Source organism: Archocentrus centrarchus, chromosome 23, assembly GCF_007364275.1.
Source record: "Archocentrus centrarchus isolate MPI-CPG fArcCen1 chromosome 23, fArcCen1, whole genome shotgun sequence".
Classification (NCBI taxonomy): Eukaryota; Metazoa; Chordata; class Actinopteri; order Cichliformes; family Cichlidae; genus Archocentrus; species Archocentrus centrarchus.
Window position 1 is genome coordinate 19,332,180 of NC_044368.1, and position 18,530 is coordinate 19,350,709.

An 18,530-nucleotide genomic window follows, 5' to 3' on the forward strand; every position below is an offset into this window, starting at 1 on the left:
ATAAAAGATAAGCCTCTGTCAATAAATGTACAATGGTGTGTACTGCTCTCTTTGCAAATCAGCACAAACCAGCTCTAACAACAACAGAATGAGAGGTAGGAGGCACCAGCTAACAACTGAACTGGAGGACAAGCTCACTTTGTCTAGTTGGAGAACCAGCAGAAGACCTCAGCTGGCCTCAACTAGCAGCTTCATTAAATCTAAGTGACAGATGTATTAAAATAACATTTTCCTGGCAATTTCCTAGCCATCATTTCTTAGAACTGTGATGAGCTTTGAAATTAAGATCTTTTTTGAGGGACAGTTTAAGACAATTGATTTTTAAGATAACTGAACCCATGGATTTTGATGCACCAGCCACTTAACTAGCCAAATACAAAATGGGCCACTGTAGACCTATGTAGATTTTCCACTCAACAACATAAAGGATTTATGATGAATGAGTCCATTAACCACTGATTGTAATATTTGTATCAATTTTGTTATTTAATAAATCAAGAAACATCTGTATGAATATGACTGTGTCACAGCTCAAATGCTGTGAAATCAAGGTTTTATAAAAAAAACCCAAACAACAACAAAAACTAGAGAAATTAGTTAGATCTACTTTCTATACTGTACGTGCAAAGAATTCTGTATATGTGTGGCTGTTCCTTTGACATTACAGTTTAGCAGGGGTTAAAGTGGGCAAAATGCTGCAGACTGGTGTTCCAGCACCTTCGGTAACGCTTTATAATACGACCCGAGGGCTGGCCATAACAACGCCGTACAACAATGACTAAGGCTAGTTGTACCATGAATAAGGCCGTACAACCATGACCAAGGCTGGATGGAACACTGGAAACGGGGAAGTAGAAGGGCCAGAACAGTACATATGGGCTAAGGACAAGGAACAAAACAAAAACACAGGGCCAGAACAAAAGAAAAAACAAAACAAAACCAACAAACAAAAAACAGCAGCAAACGACTGAAGAAAAACGGTCCAGCAAAACTGCTGCTGAGGCAGAGCAAGGCCAAAACAGTACAAAAGTTCAAAACCCTAACCTATATATAGGTTAAGGGTTAGGCATTACAGAACTCTACAGCCTTATTCACGATACTAAAAGCCTCATAGTACAGCCTTATTCACAGTACCACCAGCATTATTCAGGGTTCTACGGCCTTATTCATTGTACAACCAGCCTTGGTCATGGATGTATGGCCTTATTTACAGTTGTACAGTGTTGGTCACGGTTGTACGGCCTCATTCAGGGAGTTTAGTACAGGCTAAACTGGTTAGTTTGCAGTACTGTGATCAGTTTTACAGTGATGCAATGTGTTAGACTGGCTGCATTTAGGCTACTGTTACTAGGTTACATGAAGGGGAGCAGACATCAATTTATATTAATATATATTAAGGTGATGTTACTGATGAGATTCTACCTTTTATACTAGCTTCATACTGTCCAGGAATTGGAAATCAGCCACATGCGTAACATCTGCTTTTAACTTGTTGAATTCAGTTGGCTAAATCCACAAAGAACAGTGAATATGGTGTAGCAGCACAGGTCAGCTGATCACAGTCTATACACACACACAAAAAGCACTGGAAACACAAATTCTTTTCAAGTAATTCTTTCCCCAAAGCTGCACTTGCAATGCAACTTTAACCCGTGCAGTTTAATATTTGCCTAATCTCTTGTTAGTCTAAATTCAATTCACTTCAATTTTATTTACATATCTGGCCCAGCACAGAACCCTGTGGAACTCCATAATTAACCTTAGTGTTCGGAGAAGACTCACATTTACGTAAACTGGAGTCTATTAGATAGATATGATTCAAACCACTGTAGGACAGTAGCCTTAAAGACCTATGGTGTGTTCTAATCTCTGTAGTAAAATACTGTGGTCTACACTATTAAATGTTGCACTGAAGTCTAGCAGGACAGCCATGGAGAGTCCACCGTCAAAGGCCATAAGAAGATCATTTGTAACCTTCACTAACGTTGTTTCTGTACTGTGATGAATTCTCAGTCTTGGCTGAAAGTCTTCAAATAAACCGTTCCTCTGCAGATGATCTGTTAGCTGTTAACTAACTATGCTTTCAAGAATCTTTGAACTAAAAGGAAGTTTGGAGATTGGTCTGTAATTAGTTAAGACAGATGGGTCAAGTAATGCTTCTAAGTAATGGTTTAATTAGTGCCACCTTAAAGGCCTGGGGTATCCATCCATCCATTCTCTTCTGCTTATCCTTTTCCTGGTCACAGGGGGCTGGAGCCTATCCCAGCTGTTATAGGGTGAGTGGCAGGTTACACCCTGTACAGGACACCAGGGCCAACACAGAGAAACAGACACCTTTTCACACTCACACCTATGGAGAATTTAGAATCACCATTTAAATTAACCCATTAACTACATGTCTTTGGACTGTGGGAAACCTGGAGAAAATCCATGCAAACACATGCAAACTCCACACAGAAAGACCCCAGCCAAGGTGTTATGCAGCCCATTAATAGAGATAGACTGATCATATTTAAGATCGAAGCATTAATTACTGGTAGTACTTCTTTGAGAAGTCATGTAGGAATGGGGTCTAATAGACACGTTGATGGTTGTATTGTATGAAACAGGTCTTTCTTCTTTTGTAGGACACTAAACGCAAGGAGCGACAACAATGGAAACAACACAATACACAATCCAATATTTGGATATCTCTTTACACACCAACGTGGGCATATCTAAACGCATAGCTCTCCTATGGTCCCACCACAGCATTTTGGTCAGGTTGAGGTCTGGACCGAGCAATTGCAACACCTTGATTCTTTTCTTTTTCACCCATTCTGGGGTAGATTTTCTGGTGTGCTTGGGATCATCATCTAGCTGCATGACCCAATTTTGGCTCAGCTTTAACTGTCAGACCGATGGCCTCACATTAGACTCTAGAATATTTGGTATACAGAGGTGTTCATGGCTGATTCAATGACTGCATTGTGCCCAAGTCCTGTAACTGCGAAACCAGCCCAAGTCATCAACACTGTGCTTGACAGTTGGTATGAGGTGTTTGTGCTGATATGTTGTGTTTGGTTTTTGCCATATACAGCCAGACCAATATGGAATTTTCAAGATAGATATCAATACCAGTATCTGACGCTGCTTGGATCAGCATCAGTTGTATTTGTGGTATTCCAAACACGTGTGTTACCAACAGCAAAGTTGCAGAGTGCCCTCTAGTGGACAAATTACACAACATGGTTGAAGGGTGTTTCTTCCAACTTCTTTACTTTATCAGTTGTTATGAATTCTGATACTGCTAGATTGGCAAATATCAAATGTTAACCAATAATATCTCATCAATAACTCAGTCACGCTCTATTACCAAATACTGTGCGTTTATGGCCAGAAGGCTTGTGGTTTGTTCAGATGCAGCTTTGCAAACCTAAGTTGTGCTGCCATGTTGCTTTAAGAAAGAAGAGTCTTTCTCCCGGCACACCTTCCAAATAAGCCATAGTTGTTCAGTCTTTTTCTAAGTGCACTATCATGAACATTAACATTTAAGATGTGAACTGAAGCCTGTAGAGACTGAGATATAGTTCTTTGTTTTTATGAAAACATTTTCTCACTGTAGAATGATTCAGATTGTTTGGAAACGGGCAGCTTCACAGACTAATGGGCAGCAACAGTTGCGTTTTTGAGATCATTACTGATGTCTTGCCTTCTTGGCATTGTGTTCACACACACCTAAATGCTCTAGACTAGCAAACTGCAAACATTCTTCTTTTATAGACTTGGTCACACTTGAAAATCAGTGAATCAAGAGGAACTGATTAGCAGCACATCCTGCTTCTGTGTTTTGGCTTAGTTTTTGTTAAAGCAACAATAACGTGGTGTAATATATTATCTGTTTTTCATCTGAGGTTGTATTTATCTAATTTTAAGACCTGCTAACAAACAGATTATTATTAAAGCCTTAGAACTAAATGAGATTTTCACATGACTGTATTGCAAATATGAACTGCAAGTATTATCTTTTCCCCCTCACCTTTCCCTGACTTTCTCATTTGTCACCCTACTTGCTTCCCTTAGCCTCTCAGCCCCCCTTTTGATGTGTGAAGCACATCCTCACTATGTCTAAACAAAATTTTACACAAGTTTACACAAGCGCAATCAAATAAAACAGAGGGGTTCTAGTTGGAACTTGAAAATGGCCCTGTAGCCTTTGTTCATGCAAAAATGTTGGCAGAAATCAATTGGACTTGGAGAAGACTTCAGTTCTTCTTTCTCTCTCTACCCATTTCACTCTCTCTCTTCCTCCCGCCTGAAAATTAAATACATCAGTCATATTATGACATCCATTAAACTGTGAGATTTGCTTGAAATAGTGTTAGGAAGTGCAATAAAAACAAAGCTGAGAGTTCAGCAAGGACAACATGACTTCTGTGGTATTCTGAAACCACTATATTTACACATTGACTGGATACTTATGGATGTATGAGTCCAGGACACAATGCTTGGACTCTCATTCATGCACCATTCACAGTACCCTACATTTAATAAAACTGCAGCACAGTTAAGGTGAATAGAAGTATAAGCAGCTCTGCTGTTACCAAGGAACTGATCCCAAACATCACCTCAAAATCTGAATGTGTATTGATTTACAGTTTACTTTTTTACAATTGAAGTTTTGTGATTGCATCTTGTGGGTTGTCACTGTTGGAATGAAATATAGTATAAAAACCTGCCAAAGTAGTCAAAAGCACTGTGTGGTAGTTTCTTGCTACAATAGGAGTCCATGATTTTGCCATGATGGCACGCACACACAAATCCATCCATCCATCCATCCATCCATCCATCCATCCATCCATCCATCCATCCATCCATCCATCCATCCATCCATCCATTCGCTTCCGCACATCCTGTTAAGGGTCGCGGGGGGGCTGGAGCCTATCCCAGCTGTCATAGGGCGAGAGGCAGGGTACACCCTGAACAGGTCGCCAGCCTGTTGCAGGGCCAACACAGAGGGACAGACAACCTTTCACACTCACATTCATGCTCTCATTCACACCTATGGGCAATTTAGATTTGCCAATTAACCTAACCCCAGTAAGTGCATGTCTTTGGAATGTGGGAGGAAACCGGAGTACCCGGAGGAAACCCACGCAACCACGGGGAGAACATGCAAACTCCACACAGAGAGAGGGAGAGGCCTGGGCCAAGGTGGAATCGAACCCAGGCCTTCCAGATGGTATTCTAACTGTGAGGCAGCAGTGCTAACCACTACGCCACCGTGCTGTAAAATTAATACCGGCCTTGTTATTGTAGCAGGTTAATACTACATCTTTAGAATTGTCTAAGTGTGTTGTTGAAATGGTTTAAGCGGGTGCTACAGTGGCAGATTGCCAATTTGCAAATGTTTCTGAGAACCTAACAGTTATATAAATGAACTCCTACCAATACAGTTGTGCTATCCATATGCTACAGCAAGGATTCAAGGATTCTTTATTGTCATTCGCATCACATTTGTATGCAGTGGAAGGAAATTCTGTCCTCAGGTCCCAGTGTTGTCCATGTAATAGTTATGACAGTTTCAGTGATGCATAGCCATTTACTTTCTACTCTTCTGAGATCCCCTTGGAGCCTGTCTCTTTAACACCACATAAGGGGCTGTCTTAGTTAACAGAAACGATAAGGAGAAAGTGCAAGAGAAATGATGAGGATAGGAAAAATCTCTTAACCAAATCATTTTTGTTGCAAGCAGAGAGGCTAGTGGTAGTAAGCTCAGTGTTTTTTAAGCGAAGTACATAGTTTGTGCATGTAGCAAATGTGATACTAATCCACAAAGGCAGTAAAAATAGACTTGAAGTGTAAAATTATGCTTTCAGTATTGTTTCTGAGTAAAATGTGAGCCATTACACTGCATATAGACAAATGGACTGACACTGATTCCCACCTCCTACTTTGTCCTGCCTAACCCAGGCAGGGTTGACGTGATAGTAAAGCATTCCATCTCTCTCCACACACTGTTAACAAGGCTTTTAAAAGCTCTGTCCACTCCACAGGGGTTTAACAAGTCTACCCCTCTTCTAAATGTAGAGACATGAGTTTCCAGGTAAAAGCAGCAAATGAAAATCCCAGTGTTTCTATGTTGGAGAATAAGTGCTAAGAGCGCAGTATCTCCTAAAAGTCATTCACAGTGACAGTAAATGGCCCAGTTTTGTGGTGGATGCGTTGGTATACAGTGCTAAAGAATGACTGACAGAATTTGTGACAACAAATGCTTAAGGTAAACCAAAGACCATAATGATCTTATTCTTGACAGCATTGCACATTTTTGGCATTGTAGAATAAGAACTCATTTAGAACAGGATTGAAAAATAAAAAGATTGTTGAACACACCTTATTATGCTATTGACTCTTGTTTTGAGCTCCTGGTACCCCAGGTGCTGACAATCAGGTGCCTGACTGGCACCTGATTGTCAGCACCTGTGAGCATGGGCCCTACTACAGCAGTCAGGTCATCTGCAGAGGAACGGTTTATTTGAAGAGTTTCAGTCAGGTTTCAGAATTCATCACAGTACAGAAACAGCATTAGTGAAGGTTACAAATGATCTTCTTACAGCCTCTGACAGTGGACTCATCTCTGTTCTTGTCCTGTTGGACCTCAGTGCAGCTTTGATACTGTTGACCATAACATTTTATTACAGAGATTAGAGCATACTATAGGTATTAAAGGTACTGCACTGCAGTGGTTTGAATCATATTTATCCAATAGACTCCAGTTTGTTCATGTAAATGGGGAGTCTTCTTCATACACTAAGGTTAATTATGGAGTTTCACAGGGTTCTGTGCTAGAACCAATTCTATTTACATTATACATGCTTCCATTAGACGATATTATTAGAAGGCATAGCATAGATATTCATTACTCTGCAGATGATACCCAGCTTTATCTATTTATGAAGCTGGATGACACACACTGATTAAACTGCAGGAATGTATTAAAGACATAAAAGCCTGGATGACCCATAACTCTAAATTTAGATAAAACTGAAGTTACCTTGGTCTCCAGTAACACTGTGAGGAATCTTGGAGTCATTTTTGACAAGGATATGTCCTTCAATGCACATATTAGGACTGCTTTTCTGCACTTGCTCAGTATTTCTAAAATTAGAAGCATCCTTTCTCAGACCGATGCTGAAAAGCTAATTGTGTTTATTACTTCTAGGCTGATTACTGTAATTATCAGGTTGTCTTAAAAGCTCCCTGAAAAGCCTTCAGCTGATCCAAAGTGCTGCAGCTAGAGTACTGACAGGGACTAGAAAGAGAGAGCATATTTCTCCCATATTGGCTTCTCTTCATTGGCTCCCTGTTAAATCTAGAATAGAATTTAAAATTCTTCTCCTCACATACAAGGTCTTGAATAATCAGGCCCCACCTTATCTAAAAGACCTCATAGTACCATATCACCCCAATAGAGCACTTTGCTCTCAGACTGCTGACTTATTTGTGGTTCCTAGGATACTTAAGAGTAGAATGGGAGCCAGAACCAGCTTCCAGTTTGGATTTGCGAGACAGACACCCTCTCTATTTTTTTATACCCCACTCTGCATTTAATCATTAGTTATTATTAATCTCTGGCTCTCTTCGTCTTTTGTCCTGTCTCTCTCCCCGCAGCCCCAGCCGGTCTCAGCAGATGACCGCCCCTCCCTGAGCCTGGTTCTGCTGGAGGTTTCTTCCTGTTAAAAGGGAGTTTTTCCTTCCCACTGTTGCCAAGTGCTGCTCATAGGGGGTCGTTTTGACTGCTGGGTTTTCTCTGTAATTATTTTATGGTCTTTATCTTACAATATAATGTGCCTTTAGGTGACTTTTCTTTTTGTGATTTGGCACTCATAGACATAACTGACTAAACACAAAACCTTACTTTTTGTGCTAAGTTTATATAAAGAATCAGCAGTCAAATCTGAAGAATAAACTAATCTAAAAATAAGGTTCTAAATATGCATTTTTATACTCCTACCACCATCTTTGCTGTTTTTTTTTCAGTTCAATTCAGAATTCTTTGAGCACCATGTCTTTCTCTTGTAATGTGTTATAGTGGGGCTTCTTTTGCTGAGGTAGGAATCAGTGTTTGATTAGTAAGCTTGGGAAGGATTCCACAGGTGCATCAGGAGAAACAGGAGGAGAACCTGGAGGATCAAACCAAGTGGTACTGATGTGAAAGAGGAACTGAGAGAAAGAAATCAGAAAAAAATGAATGTTTGAAGTATTCATATTCAAAGGACTGCATGTCTGTCATTCTCAATAGTATGTCTGTTTGTGTAACCTGTCTGCACTGTCTCCTAAGTCAACTTTACCACCTCAGACTAAACACAATGCAAAGTCTCTCTCACTCTCACACACACACACACACACACACACACACACACACACACACACACACACACACACACACACACACACACACACACACACACACACACAGGGGTGGCCCTATTTGATCCCTGTTAAAGTCAGTCGAGGGTGTTACATGTTTCCAGTTCACTTGAGGCCCATCAACATGCCCCATTGGAAATTTACTGGCCTTTCAGCAGCACAGTTGGGCACTATAAACACACTTGTGCACTACTGGTGTGCACTAACACACACACTCACTCACTCACACACACACACACACACACACACACACACACACACACACACACACACACACACACACACACACACTGTAGACACTCAGTACACACTTGCTACCACCTAGTGCCTGGAGTTTGATTCAGTCACCCACTATATCAGAGTTGGCCCCTTAGGACAGACTGCCTGCCCTTTTTGTCAGTCTGTGTGTGCGTGTGTGTGTATGTGCGTGTGGCCCTCACATTCCTGACTCTGGTGTCATCCGTCTCATCAGACATTTCCCGGCACATAAACTCTCACTGACACATGTTTATTTATGAAGTCTAATGGACTGTTATTCCAGCATGCTGCCATGGCTGACTTTATCTTGCTCACTTCCCTTTATGTCTCTCTCTCTCTCTGTCTCTCTCCATCTAAACAGATGTGGATGAGTGTCTGGACAACAACGGTGGATGCCAGCAAGTGTGTGTTAACACCATGGGGAGCTATGAGTGTATGTGCACAGAGGGCTTCTTCCTCAGTGACAACCAGCATACCTGCATCCACCGCTCTGATGGTAAGATCTGTGCAAAGAAAGAGAGTGAAGTCCACTCTGGACTCCAGCTCCAGCTTTTTTTTTATTGCTGTGAGGCAACAAGGCTAATTCCTATGATGGTTCAATGGTTTTGAGTCTTGAGTTTTGAAGCACATGGATCAGTTAGCTATTGTTAGTCAGCATCTTACAGTAAAGCCTAGCTGGTTGTAGTGGGAGGATTATTATACATGTCAATATGTGGAATAAAAAGTCAGTGTTAAATGATTTTCAAAATTTAAAAACAGCTTTCTCTCACAGATGATTATAATGATTATGATGGGTTAAAATAATTTCCAATTTTTAACACTTGCCAAAATGGTAAATCTGAGATTTTATCTACTCAAAGAATTCAAACCATGATAATCCTGAATGAGCACTTAATATGTATACAATATGTGCAAAGGTTTGATGTGCAAGTTTAACTTTGATTTTCTGCTCATGGCATGGTAAATGGACTAGGTCTTATACAGCACTTTTTTACTCAGTCTCAGCACTCAAAGCGCTTATACAACACGTTTTACATTTACCCCATGCACACCCATTCATACAAGCACTTCCAATATTAACTAAGCTAAGTGCTTTAATATCTAACATTCACACACATTTACACTCCGACGGTTGCGTCGGAGAGCAACTTGGGGTTAAGTATCTTGCCCAAGGATACATTGGCATGTAGCCTGGAGTAGCCAGGAATCGAACCGCTGACCTTCCGATCAGTAGGTGACCTACTGAGCTACAGTCATGAGCAGCAGACCAAATCTTCCATCCATCCATTTTCTTCTGCTTATGCGCGGGCAGCAATCTAAGGAGAAAAGCCCAGACTTCCCTCTCCCTAGCCACCTCCACCAGCTCATCCGGGGGGGACCCCATGGTGTTCCCAGGCCAGCTGAGAGATATAATCTCTCCAGTGTGTCCTGGGTGTGCCCCGGGGTCTCCTCCCAGTAGAACATGCCTGGACCACCTCATCCAAGAGGCGCCCAGGAGGCATCCTAGTCAGATGCCCAAACCACCTCATCTGGCTCCTTTCAAGGTGGTGCCGTGGACGAGAGACAGAGATTAATAATAACTAATGATTAAATACAGAGTGGGGTATAAACAAAGTAAATAAGGTGAATGAAAAGAAACAGTGCATTATGAGAACCCCCCAGCAGCCTGGGTCTATAGCAGCATAACTAAAGGAGGGTTCAGGGTCACCTGATCCAGCCCTAACTATAAGCTTGATCATAAAGGAAAGTTTTAAGCCTAATCTTAAAAATAGAGAGGGTGTCTGTCTCCTGAATCCAAGCTGGGAGCTGATTCCACAGAAGAAGGGCCTGAAAGCTGAAGGCTCTGCCTCCCATTCTACTCTTAAGTAAGCCAGCAGTCTGAGAGAGAAGTGCTCTATTTGGGTGATATGGGACTATAAGGTCTTTGAGATAAGATGGGGCCTTTTAGGACAGCCTGATAATAATTAATTACAATAGTCCACCCTAGAAGTAATAAATGCATGAATTAGCTTTTCAGCATCAGTCTGAGAAAGGATGTTTCTAATTGTAGAAATATTGCGCAAATGTAAAAAAGCGGTCCTACATATTTGTTTAATATGTGCATTGAAGGACGAATCCTGGTCAAAAATGACTCCAAGGTTTCTCACAGTGTTACTGGAGGCCAAAGTAATGCCATCCAGAGTAAGTATCTGGTTTGACACCATGTTTCTAAGATTTGTGGGGCCGAGTACAAGAACTTCAGTTTGATCTGAATTAAGAAGCAGGAAATTAGAGGTCATCCAGGCCTTAATGTCTTTAAGACATTCCTGAAGTTTAACTAATTGATGTGTGTCATCTGGCTTCATTGATAGGTAAAGCTGGGTATCATCTGCATAACAATGAAAATGGATGCAATGTTTTCTAATATTACTGCCTAAGGGAAGCATGTATAACGTAAATAAAATTGGTCCCAGCACAGAACCCTGTGGAACTCCATAATTAACCGTAGTGTGTGAAGAAGACTCCCCATTTACATGAACAAATTGGAGTCTATTGGATAAATATGATTCAAACCACTGCAGTGCAGTACCTTTAATACCTATAGTATGCTCTAATCTCTGTAATAAAATGTTATGGTCAACAATATCAAAGCTGCACTGAGGTCCAACAGGACAAGCACAGAGATGAGTCCGCTGATTGGCCTATAATTAGCTAAGACAGCTGGGTCAGTGATGGATTTTTAAGTAGAGGTTTAATTACTGCCACCTTGAAGGCCTGTGGTACATAGCCAACTAATAAAGACTGATTGATCATTTTTAAGATTGAAGCATCAATAATTGGAAAGACTTCTTTGAACAGTCTAGTAGGAATGGGATCTAATAAACATGTTGCTGGTTTGGAGGAAGTAACTATTGAAGTTAACTCTGAAAGATCAAGTGGAGTGAGAGAGTTTAACAAATATCAGCAGTGCTGAAAGCAGCTGAACATGAAGTTAAATCTTTGAGATGGTTATGAATAATTTTTTCTCTAATGTCTAAAATTTTATTTGTAAAGAAATTCATGAAGTTGTGTTCTTATGATGGAAACAGGCTCACAGTGCAAATTGACAGAACAAGAACTTAAGCCTGTCTGAGTAGATGTTTGAAATATTTTCCAACAGGCAGTGGAGAAAAAATTTCTGTGTTAAAAAATGCCCATAAATAAGTTTGATCCATAAGGAATCATGACTTGAAGATAAGCCTGTTAAAATGTAAAGAAAAAAGCCACAGGCTAAAGATGGTCTGACTGCACTAAGCAGGTTTTTTTTCCTCTTGATAGCCAAGAGGTGGTTGCTGATGAAGACTGAGGGTGTGTGATAGTGTGTTATTTGCAGCTTTTGCATCAGGAACTGATCAATAAACTACATTTTTGGACATTTGCAGACAGTGAAGATAAAATAGCAAACGTAAAGTCTGGTTGTTTTAGCTGCTTGGGTCTTTTTGTGTGCATCTACATCTTTGTCATTTTTGGCTTCTTCCTGTGCTGCACTTTGGTGCTCAAATTATGTAAAAACTGAAATATTGCACACGGTAGTAGCAGCATTTAGGAAGGTGTGTGTGTGTGTGCATACAGTAACAGTTCTAGGACTGTGAGACTGTGTGTATTTAAAGAGAGTTTAGGAGTGTGCCTGTGGAACTAGGGCTCTTACAAAGCCTGGCAGTTTTGCATCATGTTGTGAAGATGTTTGTTACAGGGCATCATGGAATATGGTGACAAATTGAAAAAGTTAAACTGCCACAAAGAGCTGTGAGATTTTACAAGAGTGGCAGATGTTATCCCTCTCCTTGATCTGTGTTTGAAATGAAACAATGGGTGCAGTTGAGGAAACTTGCAAACTGAATGTATCTTTGGTATAATATCTGTGGTATGGTCCAATTGTTAACATCCCAGGCACTACAATTCGTCAGTGTGTACGAGTAACAAATATCAGTCATTTAGCAAGATTACATCCCGATCTTTGCCACTCTTTGTGGATTTAGCCAGCTGAATTCAACAAGAATTGTGAGTGATGTGAGTGATTTCCAACCCCTAGCAGTATAACACTAATATAAAAAAGTATATTTGGTGTGTGAATGAGCATCATCAGTTTAAATATAAATTAATGTCTGCTAACCTTGATGTATCCTAATACTGACCATGAACACTGCAGCCCGCTTTGCATCAATCCAACATAGTGCACTACTATAAATGTCACCACAGTACTGCTAACGAACAGGTTTAGCCTGCACTCAACTGTACTAAATTGCAGAGTACAGTATTTGATGCAACCTTTGGATAGTACAAATGATGTATACAGTACATAATTCAAATTAGTAGCATAATTATGAGAATCGTGAATCCTATAAGATCTGTTAAAAACTAAAAATTAGGACATTATAAGTAAAGTTTAAATCTCCAGTTCAAACAATTTGATTTGCTGAGCAGTCGTTACCTCTCTGTGACATCTTTCTCAGGGTTTGAGAATATTGCCTTTTTTTTTTCTCTCTCTGGGAAATACCTCCACTGTACATTAGCTAGAAACACATTGTGTGACAAACTTCACAGAAACCGTGTATTTGTTGAACTATTTGAAAAATTGCATTTAAAATTACCTGCAATTTTACAAAAAAGGAAACTTGTTTTATCCTCACTACTCTTCTATAGATTCTGATGTGCCACCATTGCAACTTCATTTACATCTGCACCGTGAACACATCACTGGGACATGAAGGAAAAGAGGACGTGTTGAGGGGATAAGCAGGTTATGGGAGGTCATTCTTTTCTTACTCAGCAAGTATCTCAATGCCGTCAGCTGGAAGGAGAACCAGGCTGCAGGACATGAAAAATTAGCTCATTCAACAGTAATAGCCATTAACCTATCAGATTTAATTGCTCATTAACCGAAGGTGCTGGAATGCTGTTCCAGGTTTTCCCACCCCACTTTAACTCCTGCATGTTTACATCCCTACCATTTGCTCTAGTAAGTAAAGTACTGTAATGTAATTCAATTCAATTTTATTTATATAGCGCCAAATCAAGACAAACAGTCGCCTCAAGGCACTTTGTATTGTGGGTAAAGACCCTACAATAATACAGAGAAAACAGTCAAAACGACCCCACATGAGCACTTATGTACCGTATTTTTCGGACTATAAGTCGACAGCCAAAAATGCATAATAAAGAAGATGGGATGGGTGTTCAGTTAACTGTAATTTCCCCATTGTGGGATCAATAAAGTATCATCATCATCATCATCATCATAAAGTATCATCAAAAAACATATATAAGTTGCACTGGACTTTTTTGTGGAAATTTATTATTATTTTTCTTTATTTGTTATTTATTTGTTCCCCCTGTTTCGGGAGAGTGAACTGCAGCCAGAGAGACGTATCCAACAGTCTTCACTGCGCTTCTGATCAATTTCTCGGTAAAAGTCTTTTACAGTGTTTATTCTTCTCATCAACAACAACAACTCCTGTGAATATGAAAACATTTGCTCTTTATTTGCCAAAGTTACACGGGGGGAACCAAATATTTCAGCCATCCACAATATTGTGTTCCGCCTCCATGACATAGGAACAAATTAATTCAATTTCAATTCAATTCAATTCAATTTTATTTATATAGCGCCAAATCACAACAAACTGTCGCCTCAAGGCGCTTTGTATTGTGGGTAAAGACCCTACAATAATACAGAGAAAACCTAACAGTCAAAACGACCCCCTATGAGCAGCACTTGGCGACAGTGGAAAGGAAAAACTCCCTTTTAACAGGAAGAAACCTCCAGCAGAACCAGGCTCAGGGAGGGGCAGTCATCTGCCGCGACCGGTTGGGCTGAGGGGAGAGAAAGACATGCTGTGGAAGAGAGCCAGAGATTAATATCAATTAATGATTAAATGCAGAGTGGAGTATAAACAAAGTAAATAAGGTGAATGAGAAGAAACAGTGCATTATGTGAACCCCCCAGCAGACTAGGCCTATAGCAGCATAACTAAGGGATGGTTCAGGGTCACCTGATCCAGCCCTAACTATAAGCTTTATCATAAAGGAAAGTTTTAAGCCTAAACTTAAAAATAGAGAGGCTGTCTGTCTCCTGAATCCAAGCTGGAAGCTGGTTCCACAGAAGAGGGGCCTGAAAGCTGAAGGCTCTGCCTCCCATTCTACTCTTAAGTATCCTAGGAACCACAAGTAAGCCAGCAGTCTGAGAGCCATCCATCCATCCATTTTCTTCCGCTTATCCGGGGCCGGGTCGCGGGGGCAGAAGCCTAAGCAGAGAAACCCAGGCTTCCCTCTCCCCAGCCACCTCCTCCAGCTCATCCGGAGGGACCCCAAGGCGTTCCCAGGCCAGCCGAGATACATAATCTCTCCAGCGTGTCCTGGGTCTACCATGGGGCCTCTTCCCGGTGGGACATGCCCGGAACACCTCACCCAGGAGGCGGCCACGAGGCATCCTAATCAGATGCCCGAGTCACCTCAACTGGCTCCTTTCGATGTGGAGGAGCAGTGGCTCTACTCTGAGCCCCTCCCGGATGGCCGCACTCCTCACCTTATCTCTAAGGGAGAGGCCAGCCACCCTTCGAAGGAAACTCATTTCTGCCGCTTGTATTCGCGATTTTATTCTTTCGGTCACTACCCAAAGCTCGTGACCATAGGTGAGGGTAGGAACGTAGATCGACCGGTAAATCGAGAGCTTCGCTTTTACGCTAAGCTCCCTCTTCACCACGACGGACGGGTGCAGCGTTCGCATCACTGCAGAAGCAGCCGCGATCCGCCTGTCGATCTCCCGTTCCCTTCTCCCATCACTCGTGAACAAGACCCCGAGATACTTAAACTCCTCCACTTGAGGCAAGAACTCGTTCCTGAGCCGGAGATGGCACTCCACCCTTTTCCGGCTGAGGACCATGGCCTCAGACTTAGAGGTGCTGATTCTCATGCCAGCCGCTTCACACTCGGCTGCGAACCGTTCCACTGCGAGCTGGAGGCCCCCCCCGATGAAGCCAAAAGAACCGCATCATCTGCAAAAAGCAGAGATGAGACTCTGAGGCCACCAAGGAAGAAGCCTTCCACCACCTTGCTACGCCTAGAAATTCTGTCCATAAAAATTATGAACAGAATCGGTGACAAAGGGCAGCCCTGACGGAGTCCAACACCCACAGGAAACAAATCCGACTTATTACCGGCTATACGGACCAAGCTCTCACTGCGGTTGTACAAGGACTGAATGGCCCGCAACAATGGGCCAGACACCCCATACTCCCGCAGAACCTCCCAAAGAACACCCCGAGGAACACGGTCGAATGCCTTCTCCAAGTCCACAAAGCACATGTAGACTGGTTGGGCAAACTCCCACGCACACTCGAATATCCTTGAGAGGATAAAGAGATGGTCCAGCGTTCCACGACCAGGACGAAAACCGCATTGTTCCTCCTGAATCCGAGGTTCGACTGACGGACGCACCCTCCTTTCCAGCACCCTGGCATAGACCTTACCGGGGAGGCTGAGTAGTGTGATCCCCCGAAAGTTGGAGCACACCCTCCGGTCTCCCTTCTTAAAGATGGGGACCACCACCCCGGTCTGCCAATCCAATGGCACTGCCCCAGATCTCCACGTGATGTTGCAGAGTCGTGTCAACCAAGACAGCCCTACAACATCCAGAGCCTTCAGGAACTCAGGGCGAATCTCGTCCACCCCAGGGGCTCTGCCACCAAGGAGTTGTTTAACTACCTCAGTGACCTCACCCCCAGTGATGGTCAAGTCATCCCCCTCATCCCCAGACTCTGCTTCCACTACAGAAGGCGTGTCAGTGGGATTCAGAAGGTCCTCGAAGTATTCCTTCCACCGTCCGACTATAGCCTCAGTTGAAGTCAGCAGCACCCCCCCCCCCCCCCCACCCCCCCGCACTATAAACAGTGTGAGTGAAGCACTGCTTTCCCCTCCTGAGTCGCCTGACGGTTTGCCAGAATCACTTCGATGCCGTCCGAAAGACTTTTTCCATAGCCTCACTGAACTCCTCCCACACCCGAGTTTTTGCTTTGGCCACTACCCGAGCTGCATTCCGCTTGGCCTGTCGATACCTGTCAGCTGCCTCCGGAGTCCCACAGGCTAACCAAGCCCGATAGGACTCTTTCTTCAGCTTGATGGCTCCCTTCACCTCCGGTGACCACCATCTGGTTCGGGGGTTACCACCACGACAGGCACCAACCACCTTGCAGCCACAGCTCTGAGCAGCAGCCTCAACAATGGAGGTGCGGAACATGGTCCATTCGGACTCAATGTCCTCAGCCTCCCTCGGAATGCTGTCGAAGTTCTGCCGGAGGTGGGAGTTGAAGATCTCCCGGACTGGGGCTTCTGCCAGGCGTTCCCAGCGCACCCTCACAATACGTTTAGGTGTGCCAGGTCTGTCCAGCATCTTCCCCCGCCACCTGATCCAACTCACCACCAGGTGGTGATCAGTTGACAGCTCAGCTCCTCTCTTCACCCGAGTGTCCAGAACATACGGCCGCAGATCTGATGATACGATTACAAAATCGATCATCGACCTGCGATCTAGGGTGTCCTGGTGCCATGTGCACTTATGGACATCCTTGTGTTCGAACACGGTGTTTGTTATGGACAAACTGTGGTTTGCACAGAAGTCCAATAACAAAACACCATTCGGGTTCAGATCGGGCAGGCCGTTCCTCCCAATCACGCCCCTCCAGGTCTCACTGTCATTGCCCACGTGAGCGTTGAAGTCTCCCAGCAAGACTATGGAGTCACCAGATGGAGCACTCTCCAGCACCCCACCCAGCAACTCCAAAAAGGGTGGGTACCCTGAACTGTCATTCGGCGCATAAGCGCAAACAACAGTCAGGACCCGTTCCCCAGCCCGAAGGCGCAGGGAAACTACCCTCTCGTCCACCGGTGAAAACTCCGACGTACAGGCAGCAAGCCGGGGGGATACAAGAATACCCACCCCCGCTCGCCGCCTCTCACCGAGGGCAACTCCAGACTGGAACAGAGTCCAGCCCTTCTCCAGGAGACTGGTTCCAGAGCCCAGGCCATGCGTTGAGGTGAGCCCAACTATATCTAGCTGGTATCTCTCAACCTCACGCACTAGCTCAGGCTCCTTCCCCACCTTATCGTGAATCGCCACCTTATCGTGGTGGAGGGGTTTGTGTGTCCCAGTGATCCCAGGAGCTATGTTGTCTGGGGGCTTGTCCCCCTGGTAGGGTCTACCATGGCAAACTGGTCCTGGGTGAGGGTCCAGACAAAGAGCGGTTCAGAAGACCCTTATGAGTGAAAAAACAAGGGAACAGTTTACCCTGCCCGGGATAGGGTTACCGGGGCCCCACCCTGGAGCCAGGCCTGGGGAGGGAGCTCGAGGGAGAGCGTCTGGTGGCCAGGCATTAGCCCGTGGTGCTTGGCCGGGCGCAGCCCGAAGAGGTTACATGGGCTCGCCCTCCTGCAGGCCCACCACCCGCAGGAGGTGTCGTAGGGGTCGGGTGCAGTGTGTGTCGGGCGGTGGCCGACGGCGGAGGCCCTGGCGGACCGATCCCCGGCTATCGAAACTGGCTATTGGGAGGAGCCAGTCTGAGAGCGAAGTGCTCTATTGGGGTGATATGGTACTATGAAGTCTTGTGCAGAGATAAGACGAGCAAGTCTTTTACAGTGTCATTTTACCGAGAAATCGGTCAGAAGCGCCGTGAAGACAGTCGCATCCGCCTCTCTGGCTGCAGCTCACGCTTCCAACACAGGGGGAACAGATTTTCGCACAGCACCGGTTCACGTAGATGTCAAGTGGCTGGACTATTTTGGTTAATGTGTTAATAATTTCACATATAAGTTACTCCAGAGTATAAGTCGCACCCCTATGAAAAAAACTA

At 43.6% G+C, this 18,530-nt stretch overlaps 1 protein-coding gene across 2 annotated transcripts in view; it reads left to right on the top strand.

Moving 5' to 3' along the window:
- The window catches only part of scube1 (signal peptide, CUB domain, EGF-like 1), a 138,438-nt gene that overhangs the window by 32,723 nt on the left and 87,185 nt on the right, over positions 1-18,530 (top strand). For both annotated transcript variants that reach the window (XM_030719984.1, XM_030719985.1), the window contains exon 4: positions 9,029-9,163. In XM_030719984.1, the coding sequence (XP_030575844.1) occupies positions 9,029-9,163 (135 nt within the window). The remainder of the gene's footprint in view (positions 1-9,028; positions 9,164-18,530) is intronic.